We start from the raw sequence: 18,850 nt of genomic DNA on the forward strand, positions 1-18,850 counted from the left end.
AAGATATTTCTGTATCTGGATGTGGAACAAAATTCTTACATATTTTCAAGTAATGTGTAATTTTCAACTGCAAAACAATTTCCTCATCACCTACTGCTTGTACTACATTGTAAAGTGACTTTTTTGATTTGTGAACATGAGCACTTTTTTCTGTCAGATCAGTTGCAGGTCAGTGGGTCAATAACACAATCCCTAGGGCACGTTTTTACACATAAAACTTATGTTAACTTTTTTTAAGTGTGAGTAGTGACACCTGGTGTTTCTTTGTAGTGATGATCTTACTGTGTTCGAGATCATGCAGTATAACAAGTTCATGATGCCAAGTAAGAACGGAGAAAACAATATCTTTTCTTTCTTTTTACATTGTGAGTTTTATTCTATGCTTAAAAATTTGTTTTTCAAACAAGCACGTGCTTTTAGAAGACTGAAATTACAGACTCATACACTTCTTGCAAACATTACCTTGATCTTGAAGATTTGACTTTCATTAATTTTTACAGAATCTGGATGGGTTTATTTTTAATACTTAATTTCTTGGTACCAGACACAATTAAATTAATATTTTTAGTGTATGGTTTTCACTGAGAGAATGTCAACTGTCATTCACAGAGGAGTCCCTGAAGCTGCAGCAGTTAATACATTGTATGGTCATCTTCCCAGAGTAGAAGTTCATGCATATTCAGGTGTTAGGTGTCTGCTTAAAAATGCAGCTGTGTTAAAGATTTGATACAAATAAACCACAAAATCAAGTTATTTTCTTTCCAGAAAACATTTTTTCTCAGAAGTATGTGAAGTCAGTCTAAGGCACATTCTAAGGAATTATACTTGTGTATTGATTTTAAAGTTAAGTAACCCTTTCATGGGTGTATCCTGTTTCTTCCTGTAACAAGTCAGATATGTCTTGAACCTTTAAAAAATGTTTATTTTGAACAAGTCTATGAACCTTTAGAAAATGTTTGTTCTGAAGAATTAGATGGTGGGTGTAAATAAGTAGGTATGAGCAGGAGGAAGAGAATTAAAATACCTCCCTTGTTTTTAATCTCTGGTGATTGGTGACTGAAGTGCTGTTCAACTGTACCTTTATTTTGGTAAGTAGGAAAATGTTTTAAAAAACACAAAAACTGGAGTGGATATATGTGAGCCAGTATACTGGAAAAAATTGATTCTGTCTTCTCCCAAACGTTTTGGGATATCTAACTTTGCTACATTTTTTCCATTTCAAATTATTTTAGAATAGGATTTCTCCAGCATTAAAAAAAATTGTTATCCTTAATAGATGTTATTGCCTGTAACAGTCTGACTCTCAATTCTAATGTTTCTTTTAATTAAAATGTTTTCTTAGGGTGGTTATGGAGAGACTTGTGAAGTCTTAATACAGTACCATCCTCGGCTTTTCCAGACAATAATTCAAATGACACAGAATGAGGATCTGCGGGAAAACATGGTAATGTGGGATTCTGTGTGTTAGAGCCAGGATCTCAGTGTGTGGAGGAGAGCTTAGTGCTGAATATGAGTGGCAATCAGTACCACAGTAGCTGACCACTAGGTATCTTTCTTCCCTCATGGAAAATGGGCACTCTCCATATAATTTTAAACACAAGAATTTGGAATTAAATGTAGGATCTGTTTTCATTTAGTGTTCTAACTTTGTACATTTGGCAAAGCGATCTAGACAGTTTAAAGAGCAGCTTCAATACAAAGGTACTGGTACCCAGAGCATCCTATATATACAGTTATTTTATGTAACAGGGCCTATTTGCCTTCATTTAGTCATTAGCTGCAGACATCCATTCTAGGATGTGTCTTGAGGCTGAATCATCTGGAATTAACTTTAAAGTCTGTGGTATGAACTCTCCTCTGTATGAAGTTGTCTTGTACAATTAGAGTGTAAAAGATTGCAGCCACAATTACGTTTGATTATTATTTCTGTAGATGAAACTGCTCTGTTTCTTTTTTAATGGTTCTCTTACACCTTGCTTCTTTGGTTATTGTGGAGTAGTACAATCTGAAGCAAAGAAAAATCAAGGAAAAAAGTTTTTTTTCTTAATTGTGTAAGGGAAATGAAGCATGGGATGCCTCTTCTCCCTTGTAAATCTGGCTTACTGTGGGTTTTTAATACATTAGTTGTTTTAAAATGACTGCAAACAACCTTACAGACTGTAAAAAAAATAATATTTAGTAAAGTGTTGGCTGCCAATTTACTTAATTTAGTTTGCTAGATTTTTTTTATTCTCTATAACTCAATTATTTCCACTATAACACTGAGGATTTCCAAGTCAGTGTTTAAATTTCTGAGACAGGGTTGAGTTTTACAGAATGAAATGATGCAGGTGAGAATTCTCAAAGTGTATGTTAGATGCAAGGGGAGATGCTATAGATTATTTAAATTAAAAGAGAAAGAACAAAACGATGGAACAAAAAGACCTTTTGTTTGTTGTAGAAGTGAAGAAAAAAGTGAGAAAAATTTTTCATCTGTCTGAGTAATGGCAGAGCTGTGTGAAAAAACAAGATCTTAGTGAGAGTGTATACAGAATATATTAGTTAATAATACATAATATAGTTCTGCTTCATTGCCAAAATGTGATCATATATTGAAAATTATTTTCTATGGCCAAGTCTGAGCTGTTCTGCTTAGTCTTGGGTAATGACCAGTGCATATTATCTGGAAGTGATGACATAAGGAAACTGGGTATGTGTTACAAGTCAGGACTTGTATTTTAAATGTCATAACTTCTTATGAATTAATAATACAGGGTTAAGCATTCGGTGTTTATAACATTCTGTAGTATTAAATACCCTGTAGTACATACATCAACACTAGAATGTGTACCTTTGCACATCTGTAATCTTTGTAAATGATAATGAAACGTTAACTGAGGCTAGGTTAGAGGTTGTACAGTACAGATATACATTATTATAATGCTTGGGTGATGGTGTTCTATGCAATGGATAAATTATTGTTGATCTGATGCTCCTTGCCACAATGCAGTTGTTTTGTTTGAATGCTTCAGTTGCGGCAGGTTCTGGAACACTTGTCTCAGCAGAGCGAGAGCCAGTATCTGAAAATCTTGACAAGTCTTGCTGAAGTTGCTACAACAAATGGTCATAAATTGCTCAGGTAAGTGTGAGGTCACAGGTTGATAAACTACCCCACAGTTAGTGCCACTTAATAGTTTTAGTAGTTCAGACTATCTGGTGCTCCGCACATGCTGGAGCAGATGGATCTCAAATCTGGTTTATATGATAATGTCTGTTTAGATCACTGTCTTCACAAAGGCTTCAAGAGAAAAAGTTGGTGTCCTTGTATAGCTGCTGGTATCTAGAGGCTTGAGTTGCAGGGAAGTGTATTTTTTGTTTGGTTAGTTTGGCTATGTCAGCCTAGAAAGGGAAGCTTTTTAGACAACTATCAAATATTTTTTTTTTTTTGTCTTCACCCTTCTCACTTTTTCTTCCCTTCCACATTTTTACTTTTTTACATGCTTGAGGAGAGTTTTGTTACTTCTGACACCTGTCTCATGTTTGCTGGCTGTGGTTGCCTTACATGGCTACTAATATGTATGAGATCAAAAATTCCATCTACCAGTGTGCTGTCTCAGCAGCAGTAGCTTGAAGAGATGCATCACACAGGCAAGCATATTTACTTGGTATGCTTTCCTAGTTTTTGTGGCATCTGTTTGAGTTTGTGCAAATCACTTTGTCTGCAATTTATTGGAACACCTTACTGCTCTCAACAGCTAACAGATTTTGGTGTAACCTTTATGCTTTACTAGAAAATCTACTGAAAGAGTCAGGGGTCTGAAAGCATGAGTGAAGTTCCTTATTAACATGTTTTAGATGGCATTTTGGCAAAGAGAGCTTTGAAAGTGTTCTGTAATCAGAGAAACATGTCAGGATAGGTTGTAGAGGATTATGACTTGGGAAGCTTTTTTTTAACTTGGGCTGGGGTCTGAGGAGCCCATCAGGGAGATGGAAAATAAATAGCTTATTCTTACTCCTAGATACTTTATTTTTCTTCCTCATTAGTCATGTTAAATTTAAAAGGAGCTTGTAGATAGCAGATCAGAACTCCTGGATGATGGTAGGAAATTCATTACATCATTAATAAATCTTATGCTGATGGCTGTTCACTTTGATGAATTAATGTAAAGGTCTGAATCTCTTTAAACTTTGGGGTTTAAAGGGATTAAAGTGTGTAGACATTAATGAAATTTTGTTGCTGCAAAGATAACTTTCTGTAAAATTTCTGCAAAATTTCTGCTGTTGCAGTATCAGCTTAACTTGTAACACATTCCTTTTAGTTTCCAGACTTCCTTAGAGCCAGTAGATTTCCCACAAATAAATTGTGGTAAGGTGTAAAACCATAGTGCAGGAAAGAGTTTCAAACTTGCTCTGTATAGAGATGTTACTGGAAGTTGTGGTAGCTGGATTACATCATACAAGGTAGTATTTGCTTCTGTTTCAGTGTCCTCAGAGGTAAATTAAACTGATTGTTGTTTAGATTTGATTTGTTACTGTTACTGCTCTTCTGATTTGAGCAGTGCTCCCTCCGTGTGGCTGTAGAAACAGAAGCTCTGTGACTGTGCTGTCTCTGAGTTTGGACCTCTTTGTGCTCCTGTGTGGCTGTGTAGGGGTGAGCCAGGATCAAAGGGTTGCATTGAACTGCATGAGGATTCATTTCCAGACATGCCAGTACTTGAAGCATCCTGTGGACCCTTACTGGCCACCTTCTCTTTGCTACTTTGTAATACAGAAATGTGATAGCAAAAGAAAACAATTCCAAGACAGTTTCACAGATGCAGTTTTGCAAAGACTGTGTCTCTCTTCTCTCCAGCGTGGTTTCCTGGCAGAAGTAGTGAATTATTACTTCAAGAAATATTTCTCAGTTGTTATAAACTGAGAGATAAACAATGGAGATTAAGTAGTACTTGGTGAATACTCTGAGCTTGGGCCTCTTTCCTCTTTCTCCTTCTTCCAACAAATGTGTAAAATGTACTTTGTACATGGAAACCTCCAATAGTGATATTCTTGCATGGCTGAACTTGATATAATCTCTATTTGTTTCCTGGGTACTAACCCACAACCAGTTGCTTTTGGATTTGTCTATTGTTTAGTTCAAAATTATCTAAAATTGTCTCTTGTAATGCTTCTACCAAGTATACAGGAGTGCCACTGAATTTTTGCCTGAAGACTTTGGCCTTGAGTACAAGCAAAGACCCTGTTTCACTTAACATTATCTTCACCAAGTATTCCCTTTATCCAAGAAAATAATTGACATGTGACATGATTTGGTCCTGCTGGTGCAGGTTGGGCCTAGATGAATGTTTACAAACATGCCAGTAAAAGTTTCAGTAAACTATTAAAAGCCCTCCAAGGTTTTTTTCTACATATGTGGGTCCTTATCCTGGAGACCAGGAAATTTCACCAGGAAAATACCACTTCTAAAACATGATAAACCTCAGTTGAAATGTTAAAAGTTTTTATTTTTTTCTCTTTTCAATAATTAACTTCTTGAGTTAACTTCTTGTATTCATAGATTCTTTTGGTATATAAGCAAAGATTTTACAAATGCTAGCTTTTAGCTGTGATGAGAGCTTCTGGTTACACAATTGTAGACTGCCAGTCAGGGGATTTTCTTTACCTGGTTAAAAACTTTATATTCCTGCTGTAGCACTGTTTGTTTTCTCTGTTCCTTTCTTATATTGATTTACTGAAAATTTACCTGGTTAAAGTATAAATTGTCTCAAGAAAGTTGTACTTTGTATGAGAGTTTGGTAAAATTCTTAGTACATTTCTTTTAAAAGTTAACTCAGTCATTAATTGGTATTTTGTTGATGACATTGGGTGAATGAGATCATAATAAAGCTATGCTAGCTATTACAACTAACTCTGGTTCAGATTTGTGTATTAACAGATTGTTAATGGCAAGAGATGTTTACAGCACCCTATAAGATGTCAATTTTCTCTTGTTTACTGATCTGTCTAAGCATGCTTTTAAGTTGCAAGTACTTTAAGGATAGAATTGAGTGTGTGCTGACTTCTATTATAAGTTAGTAGGCTTTGATAGAAAAAAGATTAGTTTCTTGTAGTTTGTTATGCATTCAAGGCAGAAAAATTCTTACTACTTGGGGTTTAAGGAAGAAAACCTAGTTGAGTTTGGTGGAGAATGTTCTGCTTGTGGATAAAGTAATGGATATCTCATATTTTGCACTGTTTTGGTACAGAGTTCAGTGTTTGCCAGTTCAATTAAGGAGACATAAAACTTTTAGTATATTTGTTGGATAAATAAATAACATAGTAGTGGGGTTTTTTTTAGTATCTTTTAGATTACATTTTTTTTGAGTAGAAAAGTGGCATCCTTACCATCCTGATCCCTTGTCTGGTCGAGGTAGTTTATGGGCATCTAGAATAATAGCTGGTGAGGATGGGCTGTGGCAGCTTATCTGATCAGTCAGTATGCTTTTACTGTTGGATGCTTTATTTTCTGGGTTGAGAAACATTTTCATCTGGATATCCCAAATTGCTTAATGCACTGAGTTGCTCAGGAAGTTGGATTTCCTCCCAGGGATTCATAAGAAGTGTATTAAAAAAAAAAAAAAAAGGAAGTATTTTGAAAGATCTGGAATTTGCTGTTCTTACTTCTAGTTAAAGTTACCTCTACATGTTACTAAAATCATAATGCTTATATTTGACTTCTGGGGCTGGTGCAGGAAATGAAAGTTAAAATTTTCTAGGGTTTGAAGCTTAGGGGTTTTTTTCAGCATATGTATCAGACCCTACCATTACATTGCTTGCTCCTTATTAAACTAAATTGTTTCATCTAGGAAAAGAAACTTAAACATTCCATTTTTTTTCCCCCAGCTTGTCAAGTAATTATGAAGCTCAAATGAAGAGTCTCTTAAGGATCGTGAGGATATTTTGCCATGTCTTTCGCATTGGCCCATCCTCTCCCAGTAATGGAAATGACATGGGCTACAATGGAAATAAAACTCCAAGAAGTCAGGTGTTCAAGGTCAGAAAAGTATATGATGTTGTTAGGAAGATAGACGTTAAAGAGATGAATGTCACAAAGCATGCATTCATTAATCAGACATCTCATGAACAGGAAGTAAGTTTGGTTGATGTTCCGTTTTTAAGTTAAACTTCCCTCTCTCCTTCTCCTGTATTTTTTTCCCACTGAATTAATTAATTAATTTAGCCACTGATGCACATCTCACGTTATGATTTCTGTTGATTTCTTATTTAATCGATTGTTTATTAGGTGTTTAGCTACCCAGGTGACCTTGGTAAATTTTGTTTTTATTTCTGTTAAGACTATAGTAATATCAAAATATAGTGATATTAATATAATAGATTATATTAATGTAATTTCAAAATGATAGTTGGAGATACACAGATGGATTACTGATCAGTAAGCTTTATCCAGCTTCACAAGACAAATGGAAACAATTGAATTCTTGATCTGTTTGTGGTTCTCACTGTGATCATGAAATCTTTTCCCAAGTTGTTCTTGATTTTTCTTACTACGTGCTTTGAAACATATCAGCTCACTACTGCCCTTGCAAGGTTGCTGATTTATAGCTGCTTTCAAACACATGCTTTAGGTAGTTGCCATTTAGAGGTTTACTTCCTGAAGGTGTTTGGTATTTTTATGTTTGTTTGTTAAGGAATTTCTCTGTAGAAAGTCAAAGATCTTTTTTGTAAAGATGCCCCAGTTTCCTGTGTGCCACTCAGTCTTCATTGGATATACAACTGCCATATTTTTCACAGCACCTAATAAAAAGGAACTGCAGGGTAATTTTTCTTCTCCCATCTTACTCCATACTCTTACATAGCACAGCTCATACCAAGAGATTTAGATGCCAGTAATTGAGGATTTTTCTTTCTTTTACATTTCTTCCACTGTGTTGTGAAAACAGTATTTTGAAATTACTGCAATTATTTGATGATATATGTACGTCAGGTTACTTCTAAGGGGTTTTAAGACAGAAGTATTTTGATAAGATTGTGGAAGGTGAAACTCTTAATTCCTGTTTCTTTAGAGAAGTATCTGAGTTTTTGTTTAAATTTCTTCTCTTGGAAAGAAGAAAAGCAGTAGACTGTTAAAAACAAAAAACATGCAAGCACAAATGTTTGTTCTTCTGCTAGCACAATAGTTTTAAGAACAAATTGATATATATAGTGAATATAAAACTAGTGCTTGAGTCTGAACTAAATGTAATGAGTCTGTACATTTTGAGTCTGTACAAAATGTAATGCATTGTAGAGTGTGCAGTGTAATAATTGTCCTTTGGAATTGTTCATCAAAATAGGGCAATAATGTGGGTTTAACCAGAATTCTGTTTTTAAAAAGCAACACAGTATCTGTTTTAGAAAAAACAAAGCTGTACCCAAATCAAAAGAATTATTTTATTAGAGGCAGCACTTTCTAACAGTTTTCATGACAATTGCTCCAAGTATACCAGATTAAATAACAAGCAGATGTTAAACCACTTCATACAAGAACTATCTCCAGTAAGATATTCTGCTACCAAGCCCAAAAAGAAAAAAGGGTTTCCTGCTTTTTGACTCTACTTAATTTCAGAAGTCAGTATGAAATAAACAAAAACATTCAACTGCAATTTGCAAAGGAAGTGGTATATCAGTAAAATCACTTATCTGCATGCCCAAACGATTTTGTATGAGGAAAGAATTTTTTTTTAATTACTGTGCATTTAAGTCTTGTGCAGTGGACTTATATTAAACAACTGCCACACTTGTCCCAGAAAATATTAGTAATTCTTTCACACTTGTGTGAAAACAACGTGTATGTTTTTAATACATAAGCAAAATCTGTACTACTGTTCCATTACCTAACAAAACAAAAATTTCAGGATGTTTTAAGAATTATTATTGCAATTATTGTAATTTATTTAGAAGTTTTATGAGTAAGGCAACCCTGCAGTAGAGTCACTGCAGGTGTCCATGGTATTTTAAAGATTGATTTAAATTTCAAACTCAGAAATATGAAAGTGTTGATGAGAACTTATTGTTGTTTCGGAATGGGCACACAAGTCTGGCATTGCTAACTTTATCTACAGTTGTGGTTGGTTTTGTCTGTTCTTCCATGAATTTACAGTAGACTGGATAGTGGGAGATTAGATACAGTGCTGAGTGAATTGGATTGAAAGAGAATTGAAAGAGAATCATAAGGCTATCTGTGCTTTCATGGAATTCCATGTATGTGATTCAGCATATCCAGATATTTTAAAGTGGAAGCACTAGCCACTGATAACACATTCTTGTACTGATCCTGAAAGGTACAAAAGAAACATTGCATTTTGTCTCCCAAGCTTGAAACAGGCTGCTAATTCAAATGAGATCTTCCCAGTGAGAAACTTTGAGTAGGAATTTTTACCAGGTTTACACTTGTTACTTTTCCATGGTTTGCTCTTCCAGTTGCTGTTCAGTGTGATCACATTAGGGAAACTTGCTGCAAAATTTCTCTGTAATTGAACAAGGTTGGGAAGTGCTTAATGTTTTTTCCTTGTTTCAGATACTGTTCTTTTCTAGATTTGAGGTAACTTCTCTGCTGTGACAAAGTCACTTCATGGATTAGTGATCTCCTGCACCCTGTGTCTTAAAAAGCTATCTGACATCTGCCAAAAGATTTTGCTTCAGTGTTGCAGTTTGAATATGGATTTGGTTACTGGTCTTGCTTTCTAGATGGGTAAAGAGGAAGGCATTGCATAGGTAAATTCTTACATTTGGGAGGTAAGATGTGCAGCTGTAAAAGCTTGGTACTCCATCAGACTCAGCTGTATAATTCTAGAGAAACTTTTCTGCACTGTGAAATATGACAACTGAAGTTTAAGTGGAGGTCTTTGTTTAATGTGAGGTTCATGGTAAGAATTAACAGAAGAAGGCTGACTAGTAGTTTGAAAAAAAACATTGCTAGTGGTTTGATTGAATATGTCCATATGCCACCTGAAAAGGTCTGGTCATGGATGACAGCATAAAATGCTGACAGTCATGGATATAGAGATGATGGGCAATATTTAGAAGTGTTTTGTATCCTGAAGTTGGACTAGAAAGAAAGAAAATTAAACGTTAAAGCTGCCATGCTTGACTAGACTTTTAAATGAGTTTATGATAAGAAGCTGTGAAGAACTAGCTTTGGTAAAACAAATTGGGTGGAGAAGTTCTGAAAGGTATGCTAAATCTGTCGGAAATAAAAGACGAAACTCAAGATATTGGGGGAATATGGTGTCTGGCAAGCTAAACATTGACAAGTTTGAGGGGAAAAAAGTAGATTTTAGTATTCTAGTAAATAACTACCTAGTTTCTCCTGAGTTGTAGGTTGAGAATACATCTGCATTTTAACTATTCTGTGTATTCAATTAATCTATTTTCCATTAGAAAATTTCTTTACATTATGTTTTGTGGTAACAGTCTGCCAGATGGGTCCTGGGAGGAGGATAACTTGATCCTGTATGGCAGATATTTATGTAGAAAATGCTGCCTGTGCTGCAGATACTCAGATCACCATCCAGAGAAATGTGTGGTCACTTGGAGCACAAGCATTAAGTGAGTCATGTACAAAGGATTGAGCAAAGCCTACCAGTGTTAGAGATCAGGCTGGCTTCCCCCCACACTTCTATTGGGAAAAAATGGAAGCATAGTAAGTTTTGAAATTGTAAATTTCAGCAGAATCTTTTAATTCAGAGCTCTTATGAGAAGTAATTTATTGTGTATTGAGAGCATGCCAGCTATGAGGTGCAACTGACAGTGCTCCAGATAGATAGTGTAAAGATGCTGTGAGCAGCTCTTTATTTTCAAAAGCAGCCTGAGAATATGAGAACATAACTCTCAGTGTTTGCTAAGTCTTTCATCTTTTCACTGATGAAAAACCTTGAGGCAGCAGTAACATATGGAAAAAGGAATCCATGTAGAAGTTCACTCTTACTTTTGGAATGCTGAGAAGTTTGAGTCTATTACCTCCTTGTAGGATTCATATCCCTGTGGTCACTACACTGGGGGCTTGTGAAACAAGCCCTTGGACACCATTAAGGGACAACACAGCCCTTGTGGATTTTTTAATGCTTGTGAGGTCTTATCCCTTTTTCTCCTCTGTAGCAGGCCTGCAGTAATGGGCGAATTGTACTGGATTTCAATTATATTGGGTTTTAGCAGGTGATAGTAAAAAAAGCATGTCTTTGTTAAAGTAAAATAAAATGTATAGACTTATAATTTGATATTTTATCAGCAGCAGGGATTCTGCTGATACTTGTTTCTATTTTGTAAAGTTAGATGTTAGTGACCTGTACAAAAGATCTGAGGTGCTATCAAAATGAGCTGTATGAGCTCACATTGTGCATAAAGCACATTCTTACTAGATGTGAACCTGAATCTGTGAGGTGTTGTCTGGGATTTCCTCCATCTTCTTGGTAGAGGAAGTTCCTTTGACCAGGTTCTTCCTAAAGAACTGGCACTCTAGAAACTCAACCTGTGTATTCCTATTTCCCTGCTTGGCTGCAGTGGTTAGGCAGTAGTGTTCTGTGTGAAGCCAAACTTTGTGATATAGTTCTTTCTAAATGAGTTTTTTTTTCTTCCATCTACTGCTTGATTTTCCTTCTATATGCAATTTTCTCGTTGTGCTATGTGGCAACAAGTGCAGAATTTTGTATGAGTATTTGCCTCTTATCTCTAACATGACCTCTAAAGGATCATTTAAAGCTTTAAAATGTGCATGATATTTATTTTCCTTAAGAGGATTATCACATTATTAATATTATCTGATGTCAGCATGTTTCTTTTTGTCTGTTTTTTCCTGTGTTTATTGCAGCCGCTGGAACTGCTCTGGCATTCTCTGGATGAATGGCTTGTTCTGATAGCCACAGAGCTGATGAAAAACAAAAGGGACTCTGCCAATATTACTTCTATTTTATTGAAGCAAAAAGGACCAGATCACCAAGATGCTACTTCTGCGCCTTCTTTTGCCACTGCAGGAGCTGAGGGAAGGAAAGAGCTGTCCACTGATGCTGTCGAGTTAAAAACATACGATGTTGCTGGGAAGCAGGAAGCTTGTGCTGATTGTCAGGATGTTATCTCCATGACAGCAAACAGGCTAAGTGCTGTCATTCAAGCCTTCTATATGTGCTGCTCCTGTCAGATGCCTCAGGGGTAAGGAGATTATTCATTTTTCTTACCCAAACTATTACCATTTTAAAATCATACATACTTTCTGGGAAGAATGTTGATACTGACCACATTGTGTTAGTGCCAGTCAAGGCTATGCTGTTTAATGCTTTCACTTGTTCAGTTATTTGAATGCTTTTTTTTTTATGGTTCTAAAGGCACAGCACCGCAAGTTTTCTGTAGTGCTGCTGCCTATGAATGTAGCTGCACTGGGACACATTTTGTTTTGAATGTCTAATGGCTCTTTGTAATCATGTAATATACTTGTAGGTAGTAGGATTTTGATATTTTGAAGTTTAGCTGTATTTGTTGTTTGTTCTTAATGTGAAATTAACCCTGAATTTAATGTGATTATCCAACAAGAAGAGCTATAAGCTCAGATGAAAAAAAAAAGTGAGTTGTCTTTGTGTATGAAAATGATGGCTGAGGCAAGACTTACTTGACTGTATGTAACTATGACATATAACAATATATATACATAACTATATATAACTATATATATATAACAATATATATCTATATAACTATATAGATATATAACTATATATAACTATGATATATAACAAGGAAAGTTCAGTCTCAAAGTAGTGCTCACTTGGAATCCTGTCCCAAGTTGACAAACATGTAGTTTTGTGTGGAACATGCAGTTCAGCTTAGGTAAGCCTAATATCATTGAGGTCTGCTTTAAAAAGGAAACAAGTGTGACCACTTGTAACTGAGGTCCTGGTCTGTCCAAAATCGTTATGGATTATATTTATGACTTTGGCCTTCATGACTAGAAGATTAGGCAAATATTACAAGCTCCCTGAGGAATCTAGAAGCAAGGGTCCTACTACGTGTCAACTCTTGGTTATTCCTAATCACAATAAGGGTTTTTCTTTCTCTGCCAAACTGAGTTGAATAAAAACTTTCAAATTGGCCAGTAATACTTGTTTGGGGCATAGTTCTCTGTGGATGTTCTGGAAGATGGTTGTTTATTGACATTTTTGCCTTTTCTGCTAGAATTCTGAAATTTCTGTTTCTCGTTATGAGATCTTCATGCTGCTGAATATTTAGTTTCATGATGACTAGTTGAACAGCATCAGTTTCTGTTTGTGTAGTATTTTAAAAAAAACTCCAACAATTTATGTAATTCAAATTAGTTTCAATTGCACTAACCAAAAACATCTTATGATTTTTGAACAGTATGACGTCACCTCGTTTTATAGAATTTGTTTGTAAACACGATGATGTCCTGAAGTGTTTTGTTAACCGGTAAGCTTCAACAAATATGGACCTTGTAATCCACCCCTCTGTTCCTCCCTGGCAGTAATTCATTTTTTTTCTTCTTGCTGAGTTGTATTTTTAGTTTGTTGCTGTGATGTATGAACAATATGCAGTTTAATGGCCTTGCTGAACTCAACAGTGTAGATTAATGATTCAGAGCTCAGACTTAAATGAACTCTTCTGCATATTTAAGTGATCTATTTGTAAGATTCGTGAACAAACTCTCTTTCACAGAGCAACAGAATAATTTGATGAATGGATTCTTTCCTTATATTTGTTCCAAATAAGGCCTTCCCTTTTAAGGTAGATGAAAACTTTCATTTTTCCTCAAATGTGTGATGACTTAAAGGAGTCTAAACCGTCTTTGTACAGTTGGCTCTTTCCAGAATTTCTCTGGGACTGCCAGGTTTATAACCTTCCTTCTGTGTGGGGAGCTGCTTCAAATCCTCCCATGTTTAACAGACGAGGTAGTATAAGTTGTTTGGAAACAAGAGTTAGGAAAAAGTGATAGAATAGAAGAATCTTGTTAAACTTGTCAGTATGATTAATTGCATTGTTTCTTTATGTAGACTTTTTGCATTGTGAAGCATTATTATTAAATCTCTAACAGGCTTCTAACCTGTTTTTCTTTCAGAAATCCCAAAATAATTTTTGATCACTTTCATTTTCTTCTGGAGTGTCCTGAATTAATGTCCAGATTTATGCACATCATAAAAGCTCAGGTAAATGTCAGGAGGTGCTTAGTTACAACTTCTGTGAATATACAAAGGGTGTTTTTTTAAAAAAAAACAATATTTAAAGAATTTCCATTTGGGGAGGATGAAAGACATGGCTTCTAGTGCTTCTGAATCTGTAATGTGGAAAGATCACTTAAACAGACATGGCAGCCAGATTTCTGTATTCATAATTCTGTAAAATACATGGGTGAGTCCATTTGAGATAACCAATGTTGGATGTGTCTTACAAGTCCAACTTTCAGTTCAAGAGTGAAATTTCTGTTTGTAAATCTACTTGTGCACATCTAATAGATTGAACTTTAAAAGGCTTTACTTTCCCCTAAATGACTTACATTTTGAGACAAACCAAAATACATCACTATTACTTGACTTGGTCGTAGTTAGTGGTAGCTCCTTTAATGAAACACCATGTCATCTTGTTGTCTGTTCTAAGAGCTTTATTTCCTAAGATGTGAACCATACTGTGCTTTTATTTTTAAAGATAAATTGCTTTTATTAATGCAGTTTCATTTTTGGGACATGGTGTAGGCGTATTGTTTATTCAGTCTTTAATTGAAATGTATGTTTTTGAAACTCACTACCTATGAGTAATGAGGAGACCCTGAGAACTGATATCCTGCTTGTTAGATCAACTCACTCACATGCTGTGAAGTGCAGGGGATGAGAAAAGCCATAGTTGTGTCATATCTGTCTCAAAAGAGTTGCAAAATGTCAATATAAACACTGAGTCAAACAAGTTAGAAACTTCTCACCCAGGAATTGCTTTGTAAGGTTTCTGGTTCCTCTGGGCTGTTTTATATTGCCGGTGAACCTTACTGCAAGTAGGGCTGGTTCATATCACTTGTGCTTCTGTGCTCAGCTGTGGTTGATTATCAGTAGCTTTACAGAAGCCAGTGACTTATTTCTTATCTAAATTCCTTCATGCTCTCCCTAACTTGTAAGGAGTTTTGTGCTATTTTTCTCTTCGGTGGAAAACTTAAATAGCTATTTCTGGATAGGTGGTGGTCCAGTCTTTCTGCAAGCACTCAAGTGCACATCTAGTCCTTTCTTCTTCCCAAAATATTGTATAGCATGCTGGGGTGACTCTGCACATCACAAAAACTAATTGAGAACTATGCATAGCCATTTGCTTATGGGAGAGGAATTATTCAGGGGAATGCATGTGTGTAATGTGGTTTGCACCTTGTTTTGTAGCCATTTAAAGATCGCTGTGAATGGTTCTATGAACATCTGCACGCCGGGCAGCCGGATTCAGACATGGTGCACAGGCCTGTCAATGAAAATGACATACTTTTGGTTCACAGAGGTATTGTGTTCTCAATGGAATTAGTGTGTCTTTGAAAGATAATGAATGAAAATGAAAAAATTAATTGGTATTTTGTATTTAGATTCTATTTTTAGGAGTAGCTGTGAAGTTGTGTCTAAAGCAAACTGTGCAAAATTAAAGCAGGGGATTGCTGTGAGATTTCATGGAGAAGAAGGAATGGTGGGTAAAAGTGCATGGAACTTTTATGTTTTTATGGCATTTTCATATGGAAATATTAATTCTCATTCACAAAGTGTGGTTTTGAGCTAAAGCCTACTTTAAAATTGCTTAAAAAGAAATGTGTTACTCAGCATAACTATTGAGTGAAAGTTTTGTGTACTAATATGCTTTATTCTCTTGCCATGCAGGGACAGGGTGTGGTGCGTGAATGGTTTGATATCTTATCCAGTGAAATAGTTAACCCAGATTATGCCTTATTTACCCAGTCAGCTGATGGTATGTCTCTGCCCTTTTTTTTTCTTTTTTTCCTAAGTTTAGAGTGTCATTTTTTATAAAAGCATTTTTATAATCAAAAAAATCTGTGTTGAGGCACAGATTATTTCATGAAACCTAAAAGGAGAGGTTCAGGTCTGCCTGTTTGGAGTAGTTTACTCCAAGGAGGCTAGGACTGGGCTGTCTCCTGCCTGCATCTGGCTGGAGACATAGGAGAGGAAGTAGATGAATATTCTCATCCTTCCTTTGAGCATGTTCACAAGGTGACAGAAGCCAAGCCCATTACAATGAGTAAAACATGTGTATAGCAATGCAGTAAGATGGAGGACCAAATGTAGCAGTTGGGAATTACCTTTTTGTTGATGATAATTATTTTAGAACAGTGCTTTGGAGAGTGGCTAAGCAGTACCATTGTAATAAGATGTTGTTACGTTCTAAGACATTTCTTTCTGACATCCTTTTGTGTAAATGAAAAACCTCAAACAGACTTTCAAAACCCCAAGAAAAAACTCTTGCAGTGTTTTCAGATGCTTAGAGTATTTGATAAACAAAAGCTTACTTAAAAAAAAAAGTAATGGAACATGATAATATTTTTGTTTTGTAGGAACAACATTCCAGCCAAACAGCAACTCTTCTGTAAATCCAGATCATTTGAACTACTTCCGTTTTGCAGGCCAGATCCTGGGGCTGGCTCTGAATCACAGGCAGCTGGTGAACATCTACTTCACAAGGTCATTCTACAAACATATTCTTGGTATGGTTTTATTAAAATCCTGCTTATTAGTCATAACAGTTAGCTGAGTAGTAAACCTTTATTTTTTACTTTTGTGTGTGTTAGAAATGAAAAAGCCCTGGAAATTAATATGTTGGTAGTCTTTCATGTACATCAGAGTCACAGCAATTCTTTCCATCACAGTTGTGAAATTCATTTACTCTTCTGCATAGTATCATTCTTGAGAAATGAAAATAATTGTTCCCTAGTTAACTTCAGATAGACAAAGTTGAGAATGTTTGTGAACTCTGGCAAAAATTCATTGGGCATTCTTGATCATGTCTGAAGTTTTTCACTTATGCAATGGTTTTTAAAAAGGCGAAGCCCTGCTGTTGAAAACCTCTCTGTCCACCTATTCTTACAAATACTACTTATTTCCCAAAACAGGCTGTCAGAACCAATGCAGATTCTTCCTGTCTCCTTAATGAGAGAAGTTAATTGACATGTTTTTACTGTAGCTTTCAAGAGGATTAGACAGACATTTTTATAGAAATACAACTTTTCTAGTAGGATAACCTCTGTTAGCTGGTGATAACTGTGGTCTAGGGCTTTTCTCTGCTCTTCTTTAAGAACCTTTGTGCCTCTTGACTGCTGAACAAGATGCCTCTCTTCTGCATTGTCATGAAAAAACTTCTCTTGAAAGATGTTGTGATTCCTTGTGCATTCTTGTTACTCCTTCAAGTGCATAAATTTATTTGCTGTTGCATGCAGAATTTCCTTGGTGTTCAGTCACTAATATTTGGAAGTATAAGATAGCTTGATGGTTTTCTGTCATTGTGTTGTCTACCTGCAGTCTTCCTGTGATGTTTGCTGAGTCCAGGGCAGATTAACTCTTAACTTCAGGTTTGCTGTTTATCTTCCCTGAAAGTGTTCAGAGAAGTGTTCATTGAAGGTGCAGGCTCAGTCATCTTATCAAGATCTTCTTCACAGAGGAGCGTATTTTACTCCTCTCCCTCAGTATTGCTTTCTGTGGCAGAACAGTGACTATGCTGGGCAAGAGCCAGTGGAGCACAGCCAGTCTGCAGCACCATGCTGGCAGCGCTTCCTCAGGCTCCCCAGGTCACTGATCTTCACACAGGAAAGTGATTCTAAAGTAGAGCTATCATTGCATGGCACAGTTTGGTGCTGATCTAAGCCTTGGCCTCTGACATCAAGAGTGAGTAGAAGAATCATGAATGATTTGGGTTTGAAGGGATCTTAGATACCTTGGGCAGGGTCACCTTCCTCTAGACCAGGTTGCTCAAAGCCCTGTATAACTTGGTCTTGGAACACTCCCAGGAATGGGGCATCCACAACTTCTCTGGGCAACCTGTTCCAGTCCTTCATCATCCCCACAGTAAAGAAATTCTTCCTAATATCTAATTTAAACTTACTGTCTTTCAGATTTAAACCATTCCCCCATGTCCTGTCACTGCTTGCCTGTGTAAAAAGTCCCTGTCCAGCTCTTTTGTAGGTTGCCTTCTGGTACTGGAAGGCTGCTTGAAGGTCTTCCTGGAGCTTTCTCTTCTTCAGGCTGAAAAAAGTCCAACTGTCTGTCCAACTGTCTCCTCTCAACTTCATAGGAGAGGTGCTCTGGCCATCTGATCATCATTGTAACCTCATCTGGACTTGCTCTGACAGGTCTGTCCCTTATGTTGGGGCCCCAGAGCTGGCTGCAGTACTCCAGATGGGGTCTCATGAGTGTGGAGTAGAGGGGCAAAATCATTGCCTTTGACCTGCTGGCCATGCTGCTTTCATTGCTATGATTAACACTCACAGGCTAATTTCCTTGTGATACATTTACAAAAAAGAAAATCTTATTTTTCTGTTGTTCAGTGTTACCTTGAGAATAGTGAAGTGTTGAAGTGCTGTTCTTGTCACCTCTTTTGGAAATGACTGCTAATGATTTTGGGTTCCTTACTGGTTTTGGCTTGTGATGATATGCTTGACTGTTGATTTCTGAATTGACAAGATGACCTATTACTTACTATTTTCTTTTTTTTTTCCACTTTGCTAGAATAAGTATTGCAAACCCAGCAGCAGTCATCAGTCTCTGTTAATATGGTCTAACTGGATCTTAGTAAGGTCTAAGGTCTAAAACATTCTGTTTTACAGGCATCCTGGAACTTTCTAGAGGTTTATACACATTAAACTTGTTTAAGG

General features: G+C 36.2%; 1 protein-coding gene across 3 annotated transcripts in view; it reads left to right on the top strand.

The window, feature by feature from the left end:
* HACE1 (HECT domain and ankyrin repeat containing E3 ubiquitin protein ligase 1) overlaps positions 1–18,850 on the top strand; it is a 47,653-nt gene that overhangs the window by 13,732 nt on the left and 15,071 nt on the right. For 2 of the 3 annotated variants that reach the window (XM_074536564.1, XM_074536566.1), the window contains 10 exons: positions 1,343–1,444; positions 3,012–3,118; positions 6,859–7,105; positions 11,822–12,159; positions 13,360–13,428; positions 14,075–14,162; positions 15,372–15,483; positions 15,566–15,663; positions 15,852–15,939; positions 16,541–16,690. In XM_074536564.1, coding sequence (XP_074392665.1) covers positions 1,343–1,444; positions 3,012–3,118; positions 6,859–7,105; positions 11,822–12,159; positions 13,360–13,428; positions 14,075–14,162; positions 15,372–15,483; positions 15,566–15,663; positions 15,852–15,939; positions 16,541–16,690 — 1,399 coding nt within the window. The remainder of the gene's footprint in view (positions 1–1,342; positions 1,445–3,011; positions 3,119–6,858; positions 7,106–11,821; positions 12,160–13,359; positions 13,429–14,074; positions 14,163–15,371; positions 15,484–15,565; positions 15,664–15,851; positions 15,940–16,540; positions 16,691–18,850) is intronic. The other variant, XM_074536565.1, reaches the window with a different exon arrangement.

This window comes from Zonotrichia albicollis, chromosome 3 (genome assembly GCF_047830755.1).
Source record: "Zonotrichia albicollis isolate bZonAlb1 chromosome 3, bZonAlb1.hap1, whole genome shotgun sequence".
Taxonomy (NCBI): Eukaryota; Metazoa; Chordata; class Aves; order Passeriformes; family Passerellidae; genus Zonotrichia; species Zonotrichia albicollis.